Here is a 9,218-nt window from a genome sequence, read left to right as displayed (position 1 = left end):
AGATTGTTTAACCATTAAAAAAATTAGTTTTTATGACTGTTGGAATTACCCTTTACGTTAGGGCAGTTATACGCTCGAAGTTATAAACCGCACGTGTTAAAGTCATAAAAATTCGACTAAAGAGATAAATTTATGCCTTAAAGACATAAAAACTTGCCCTGAAGTCTGGTTTCGTCTCAAAACTGAGACATGCTCAAGTCGAACTTTTCGACTACAGCATGTCTTGATTGGGGGCAATTCAAGTTGAACTCAAGTCGAAGCATTTGTATTCGGGGTTGAAAAAGGACTAATGTCCCGAGTGAAAATGCTTCGCTTGAGTTTGACTTGGTTATGCCTTGAGTTCGTCTCCAAGACATCGATGTCTGGCTGAGTCTCAAAACTGAGTCGAGACATAGGCCTTTGTCTTACTTTTATGACCATGACAGGTAAAGCGGCGTTTACTTGTATCAAGTCGAGTCTTGTCTTGGATAGGTCTTGGCTTACAAGTCCTAAGAGATTTTTGGGAAAAAGGAAAAGTAAGTGGTATTTTTCCGGTATTTTGGTCCCAACAAAGACCTTATGAAATTAGACATACTTTGAACATTTTTGGTACTTTATTGTTTATTTAGCAACACTTTTTGTAAACCATAGAAGCAGAAGTAAAAATTCAAAGATACAAAATTGGACTTTTCTTGAATTTTTGCTTCCAAGACAAAACTTTTTAAAGTCAAAAAAGAAAGTTAAATGGGATTTTTTCAGTACTTTTTTCCTGAAAAATCCTGCTTGAAACAAAACAAAATTAAGTGGGACCTTTTCAGAATGTTTGTGAAAATCTTACGAATCCTTGTCTAAAGGGGGAGGCGTCCGAGGAATTATTTATGTTCTCTTGCTAATTATTTTTTAAAGATATATTAATTAAGACTTGCTTTGGCTTTCAAAATTAATTTTTATACTAGTGAACACAGATATTATATCTTTTTTTTATTCATTTTTATCATGTAATGTTTCATACTTCATACGTCCAATAAATATAGAGTAAAAGAGTTAAATTACACAGGCCAACGTGGTTTTGTTGTTGGAAAGTGGACGGTCATTTCCGAAGTAATTTCTTACGTAGAATCCAAATCCGGGGTCAGAATTGGCCCACCACGTCAGGATTTTCAGATATTTGAGGTTATGTTCCCAAAAAATGGCGTTTTTGGCTACATTTGAAGTTATGTACAGAAGACAGCATTTTTTTGGATTTTTTCTTTAGTTGTGGCATATAGTACTGCTCTTTTTCTTTAATTTGAGTGCCGCATAGTTCATTTACCATTTTTCATTACCAAGTTGCGCCAATTTGTAATTACGAGATATGTTCCATTATGTCCTGAGCATTTGCTTTAAATACTTTGAGGCAGACAGTTTCTACTAGGTGTTTTCTTTTGAAAATTTGTACTTGGGGGTGTTCGGGGTAGAAAATGTCTGCTTCAAAGTATTTAAAACATATTCAAAATCCTGTTAAAAACAAGAATCCAACGACCAAATTTGGACCACAACGAATAAACAAAAACCAAAAATTCTATTGTAATCTGGAAAAAAATATATATAAAAAAATGTTCGGACAAAAATAAAAAAGAGGAAAGAAAAATGAGAAGGTAGCCAATCACATCTTGTTCTTTCTTTTTTTCTTTCTTTCGTCTTTTTATTTCTATTATCATCCAATTACAATAAAATAACATTCAAAATGAAAATTAAAAATTAATAAAATTGCATTACCAACGTTTCGGTACTCGCACAGTACCCTTATCAAGTCAAGGAAAATTTAAATGGTAGAAATGGACAGCACCTACGAACAGGTGCTCTCTCTTTGATACCTGAGAATCGAATTTGATTATTGGACGTTAAATAGGATTTTTCATTTGGATTTTAATCTAATTTAAATTTATTACATTTTAAAGCAAATGCTCAAGACATAATGGGGCATATCTCGTAATCTCAAATTGGCATAACATGGTAAAGAAAAATGTTAATTGAACTCTGCGACTCTTAAATTGAAGAGAAAGAGCAGTACTATATGATACAACTAAAGAAAAAATCCCCAAAAATTTGGTGCCTTCTGTAAATAACCTCAAAAGTAGCCAAAAACGCCATTTTTTGGTACATAACCTCAAATATCTTAAAATCCTGACGTGCTGGGCTAATTCTGACCCCGGTTTCGGATTCAGCGTAAAAAATGACTTCGGAAATGACCCTCCACTTTCCAACAACTGACATGACCCCATTATTTGCAGGCCTGTGATCATTGAAATCATTGTGTACGTTTTTTATGCGATCTTTTAGAATCATACTTTCAAATTGTGTGCATTCCTTGAACAATTTTGCAAATCCCTTTAAATTTGTTAAACTATGTGAGAATTATTTGCAATTTGTTAAATTGCTTGCACATTGTTGATAATATCTTGTAAACGTTTCAAAACGATTGAGGTCCCTGGAAATCATTTAAAGTTCTTTAAAAGCTGTCAAAATCCTGGAATTCGCTTGAAATCTTAAAATTTAATAAATATCCCTTATGCTCCTTTAAAATCCGAAAACATTCCTGAAAATCTAGAAAAGTCGGGAAAACCCTTGAAATTCCGTGCAATATTGATAAACTCGATGAGATCTCTTGAACATGAAATTTCTTGAAAACTTTTTTAAATTCATTGAATTCTTTAAAATTCCATTAGATTCTTCTGATATCTTTCCAAATTCGTGAAAATACTTCGGTATCACATGAAATCCTTTAAAAGACATTGCAATCCCGTGATTTATTATTATGTATCTCGCAATCTCTTACAATCCCTCAAAATTTCTTAAAGTCTCATGAAATCTATGGAAATCGTTCGTATTTCCTTCAAATCTTTCAAAATACGTCGAAATCCTTTAAAATACAATAAAGTTTATGGAAATCAAATATAACACCTTGAAGTCCCTTAAAATATTGTAACATCCTTTGTAGGATTAATATTCACTCTGAAATTTTATTAGGTGATTTCTGGAAGCACTTAAAACATTTTTAAATCATTTGAAATTCTACCCAAAAACTTTTTTAATTTTTTGAATTCTTTTAAAATAGGGGGGGGGGGGGGTCCATAGAAATCTTACGAATTTTTACAATAGAATGTAACGGGTTTTAAAATTTATACAAATCATCCTTACGCAATTAATCGATGTTCCCTTTCTAAAATCATTTCATGAAATTGGATATTACCATTTTTTAAGACTGAATTACTTAATTCAAAAAAGATATAAAAAGCCATAGAAACACAAAAGCTTGCATGCGGAAATGCGTGGACCTGCAGGAAGCTAAATGGGTATGCCAGGAAAGAAATAGTATATATATGAAAATAGTTTGTAAGAAATGCATGAAGAAGAGTGTCAGAGGAGTAAATGACGCCTGAAACGAAAGACCTTGGACACTAATAAGTCCAAGCAGTGAGCTTTACATGATGACTTTGTGAAGCTCTTCACCTGGGGTGCTTGCTAGAGAGATTATTCAGTGACATGGGTCGGAGCAGTATTGCGAAATGAACGTCTTATTAAAATGAACAACACGAGAAGTCTGGATTGATCTAAAAACGTATACCCCCCTCCCCCGCATATTTCCGCCTCACACGCTAAATTCCTTGATCACCTCAATATAAGGAGGCTGGAATCAAATGAGTCACTCTCACCCCGAAAGGGATTTAAAATGATTGATAAAATCGACAAAAAAAGATCTATGATTAATTTCTGTAAATCTTGATGGAGGCTTATGAGCACATTTAAAAAAAATCATATTAAAATTTTTTAATTAACGGTAGTTATTTAAAGGTTTAGTTTTTCCTTTCTCTTTAGGGAAAAGTCACAATTCCTATTTAATCCTAATGATCAAGGCCTCATTTTATTGTTCGAAGGATTTTCTAAATTTTTTATCTGGCTTAATTTTATTTGAAAAAAAATTGAGAAATCATACAATTATTATTGTTATAATTGTTACTTGAGATTGATTGTACATAGTGTACATCCTTAACAGTATAACAATTACTATTATTTTTACAAAAGTAAATACAAAACGATAGTTTTCTTTCAAGGAGAAGTAATTTTTCACACTTTCATCTTGATCTGGATCAAACTGGAATGCCGTGTGAGATGCATCGTTATTTCTTCATTCCGACAACTGCAATCCTTAGGGAAAGAAAGAAGGAAGTGGAAAATTTTTTAGTGAATGCCAGTGATGTCTTATGCAGGGTCTTTAGATTGACGGTCATTCTTAAGAGAGCAATTGATTTTAATCGCTGCGGCGCAAGGTTGATGCAATTTCTTTTGTCGCAAAATACTTGATACTCATGGGAGGTCGGGTTTCGTTCGAAACGGCTTTATCTTCATGTGAAACCGGAAACCAGATGTTGGCGCGGCCATAAATGGGTGAGTAACAACGATCTATTGACTCTCGATTTGACATCATAATTAGCCACGATGTTGGTCGCCACTGTCTCTGGTTTTGCTCCAGACAACTTTGGTACCTCGATAATCAATTGACATCCAATGATATCTTGCAATTTAATAAAAAATCCTCAAATTTTCTTTCATTTTTATATTTTATACTAGATTCTGAAGCTTCGACGACAGCTAATAATATACATAATGTTTTAAATAAGGATAATTTATCTGTGAAAATAAAAATAGGAAGGTGATGTGTTTCTCTTGAGATGTTCTATTGTTGCGAAGCCGGTGACACGCTTTTATTATATCCGGGATCTCAGGCCCTTATTGGCTTTCCACTGAAGTCCATCTACTGATTAGAAGACTATCCCTTTATAGAACGAAAGCAAAAGAAACTTATCCACGTTTCTCAGGATACGTAATTTAATGTCGATGGAACCCTATACGTCACTTTATGAATTAATAATAATTGTTTATTTATGTTACAGTTACAGTTCAAAAAAGTTTGAGACTCGCTTATCATTAAAATTAATTCTTATGTAATGATTAAAGTTAATATTGTTAAGATGCTTTTTGTAGACATAGAAATATAAAAGCTCTAAAGATTGTAGATTCTTAAAGAACGGTAGAAACAAAATGATTTTTTTGAACATTCTGCAACATTCCAAAATGTTCTAGAGCATTCTATAAAATTTCAGATTATTCAGTTAGGTACATATCTGGAATATATTTGGTCGTTAAGATTGCAGATTATAAACGAACGTTGTATAAATATTCTAGAATAGTCAGAAACATAACCAAGTTAGTGTGTATTCTAGAACATTTTAGAACATTAAAGAATAATTTAGAATATTCTATGTCATTACGATACGTACACTCAAACGTTGTAGAACGTTACCCAACTTTACAGAGTATTCTTAAACATTCAAGTAGATTACGGACTATTCTAGTGACTATGCTAGTATTCTACTGTGCTTTATAGAATATTATATACATATAGAATACCTAAACTGGTAATCTGCGAAAATCCAGTGCAATCCTGCGCAATCGACTTGTAATGCTAACCAATACACCTGTATTCAACTTTCAGTTTCAGATAATCCAAATGTTATCATAGTTAATTCACACATAATCCTTCGCAATTCACTTGTAATCCCAGAAATTCCACTTGTAATTACTAATACTCAGTATTTCATTTGTGATTTTAGGTAATCCACTTTTGTTCCTAGGTAATACACTCGCAAGTAATCTCAGGTAATCCCCTTGCAATCCTAGGCAATCATTTTTTAATCCAAGGTAATCCACGTAAATATAAGTTATTCGTGATAATACACTTTCACTCTTAGGCAATCAACTTATAATTCATGGCAATATACTTTTATTTTTAGTTAATCCACTTGTAATCATGGGTCACTTATCATTCTAAGTAATCCATTTGTAATCTAAACATTTAGGGTAATACTGGGCACTATAATTGTAATCCGAATGTATTCTCTTGTAATCATAAGAAATACATTTGTAATATTCGGCAATCCACATGCAGCAAAAGTTAATCTAGTTTTAGCCCTAGATAATCTACTTGTGTGCCTAGGTAATCCATCTGAGATACACTCTTAATCCCAAATTATTGGCCTGTAATTCTAGGTTATCCACTTGTAATCGTAGGTAATGTAAATGTATTTCACGTTAATCCACTTATAATTTAAACTAATACATCTGTAATCTAACTAACCCGAAGTAATCCGAATAATCTAATGCAATCCTAGGTAATCTACTTGTCATCTGAAGTAGCTCGCGGTGATTCACTTTTAGTCTTCGATAATCTACTTGTAATCTGAAGTAACCCAGCACAATCATTGTTAATCCACTTGTATTGGTAGAAAATCTACTGTTAATCCTGGACGATCTATCAGTAATTCGAACTAATCCCTTGTAATCTAAAGAAACCCATTGGTAACCCGCAGTAGTCTCAGTGTAATTCGGAATAACCTAAGTAATTTGGGATAATCCAAGTAATCCAGAATAATTCTGGGCAATCCACTTGTAATCCCTATACCCTCTTATAAGTTCACGATAATTAACTTGTAAGCCTAGGCAATCTGCTTATAATCCGCAGTAACTAAGTGTAGTCGCAGATAATCTTATACTTTTAATCCTAGAAAATACACTTGTAAATCAAAGTAATCCACTTGAAATCCGAGTTAACCAGTTTGTAATCTGAAGTAGCCCCCTTGTACTTCGTAGTTATTCATGTTATCTGGAGTAATCCACTTTTTATCTGAATTGATCCACTTTTAATCTAGTGTAATCATATTTAATGCACTCGTAATCCTATAAAAACTACTTCTCATCTTCGGTACTCTACTTGTAATTTGAAGTAATTCACTTGTAAAGCTCATACTGATAAAGAATATTCCGAAAAATCTAAGTATATTTTAGAAGAATCCAGTATATTCTAGAACATTCCAGAACATTCGATATATGCAATAGATACAAATAATGTCACTGATGGAAAACAAAAGTTTCATTAATGTTTTGAAACTAAATAATAGGCTATATTGTGCTTTTATCACATTTTGAGTCTATAGTAATAGGAAATAGTGCAAAATTTATAAATATTATAGAAAAACAGTCTGTATTCCATCTTTTAATTATGAAACTTATTCGAGGACAATTACCTCTCTGCACGAAATATCATAATTAATTAACGTATGCATAGCAGCGCCTTATTGTGGTAATTCCCTAATGAGAAATTATACAGGGATTCTTTGCAAAAATAATTAATTTCTGAAAAACCTCTCATTTGATAAATAATTATGATTGAAACAAAGCTCAAAGCATTTGTATACAATTTTTCAATAATATAGTTTCAATATTTTTTATCTATACCTAATAATGGTAACGATTATTTTGCATGCACAAATTGTAATATGTTCGATCTAATTGTAAATAATTTTTGGAAAATGTTATTACTATTTTAAAGCAAGTTAACGTTCGAGTTTTTAGATTTTAATATAATTAAAGTTTGATGTTTAACACGTATTTGGGACACATTATTTTTTTTTAAACAAGAAAAAATCAGCCTTAGTCGAGATTTGAACCTGGATGCTACTATACATGAGTGGAGCATTAACCATTCACGCTAGCGTAAAAGAGTGCTGTTTACTGTCTTTTTAATAAAAACTGTTTGTTGACCTTTAAATAAGTCAATCCTCAATTCCTATTTATTGTGATTATTTATTTTCTCGTGAGCATCCATTTTCAGGCTCATCTGTATGCACTATATACCACCCGTCAATAAATAAGCGGTGGTCCTTTTGCAATAAATTGACGACAATGTAAGGGCAGAGCATGCACCTGAGAATAGGTAAAGACTAACTTCCTTGAATTCTGGCCGAGGATTCGTTTCTTGTACGTAGCTCAGGGACAGCAACTACCTTATTGAAGTTAAAGCAAAAGTATATTATAGTGAAGCTACTTCTTCGTGAAGTTCTTCCTAAGAAATTTCATCAATGTTTCATGAATCCTTTCAAACGAGAGAATAATATTTCTACTTGCTGAGAGTGTAACTCAAAACAAAATGTTAACCAATCCCATTTGATTCTATATGGCCCTTCTATATTAGATTCTATATTAGAATTAAAATTGTATTTTATTTTGCAGATTGCTCAAGACATATTGCATATTTTATAATAGTTTAAAAAATAATTTTTCTCATTTGTGCATTGTAATAAAATTGAAAGAGGAAGAAGAATTGATGCACTATGGGAGATTAATAAAAAAAAGTTAAGGGTGTTGGAAAGAGACCGTAACCTCAAAATTAAATTTCTTTATCTTTATAAAATACACTAGAATTAGATCTTTTTCCTCTTTTAATAAATTTATTTTTGAAATATAAACAAGTTTGCCTTCAAAGCGATAAATTTCCTACTTTCAATCATTTTTACACAAAACGACAATGCATTTTTAATTAGATAATACATAGTATCATACATATTAAATACGCTAAAAATCAAAAACTATAAGGTTAACTACTTAATTAACCTAAATTCATTTTGGATTCGAATAAATTCAAGTTGCATAAAAAATTTAAACGAAGAAATATTAATTTATGTGAAAAATTTAAAGTGAAAATTGAAAATAAATATTTTTTTTTGCAAATAAACTAAGCACAGTTTCCGAAACATTGAAAAAAACTTGTAAGTTATACTTAATATCAATTCTTAAATCGTACACTAGTGCAATGTTGCGCCAAATCGTATTTTGAAATCTAAATGTTGTTTTAAATTTTCCAACGAGAAAATATAATATTTATTTTGACATGCACTTTAATTGGAATTGTATATGTACTTACTTGATGTATGGTCTCATCCATGATTTGGTAATTGCTTACAATTGATTAAAATACAAATTAAAAATCCCGACTACAAAATGACAACTAAATAATATACATACATTCTAAAGAAAAACGACATACGATCACATGATTTAAACTCGTTTTGGTTCCCGAGCTCCTCGTTAAAGCGATACTCGAGTGTATATATATTTAAACCGTTGCACTTTTTATAAAAAAATGCCAATTTCTAACGAAAAATACATGTTAATATTACCTATTATTGTTCAAATATTGTCAATATTCCTTGAAATCTGACGATTTTTTATTAAAAATAGCAATTTTAGAGGAAAATCACTGAGTTTACTTAACAAAATAAGGTTTAAGATGATAAATCTTCTTTTAAACCTATTGCTTATTGTTCAAAATCACATTTTTTAGGCAAAATTGTTAACATAAC

The 9,218-nt window shown here is 31.4% G+C and overlaps 1 protein-coding gene across 1 annotated transcript in view; it reads right to left on the bottom strand.

The window, feature by feature from the left end:
- Positions 1-8,809, bottom strand: part of LOC117178475 — a 19,409-nt gene extending 10,600 nt beyond the window's left edge. The window contains exon 1 of the mRNA XM_033369902.1: positions 8,780-8,809. Within this exon, the coding sequence (XP_033225793.1) occupies positions 8,780-8,796 (17 nt within the window). The 5' untranslated portion in view covers positions 8,797-8,809. The remainder of the gene's footprint in view (positions 1-8,779) is intronic.
- Positions 8,810-9,218: the final 409 nt, after the last annotated feature.

This window comes from Belonocnema kinseyi, chromosome 8, assembly GCF_010883055.1.
Source record: "Belonocnema kinseyi isolate 2016_QV_RU_SX_M_011 chromosome 8, B_treatae_v1, whole genome shotgun sequence".
Lineage (NCBI taxonomy): Eukaryota > Metazoa > Arthropoda > Insecta > Hymenoptera > Cynipidae > Belonocnema > Belonocnema kinseyi.
This window is presented reverse-complemented; position numbering and strand designations above follow the sequence as displayed.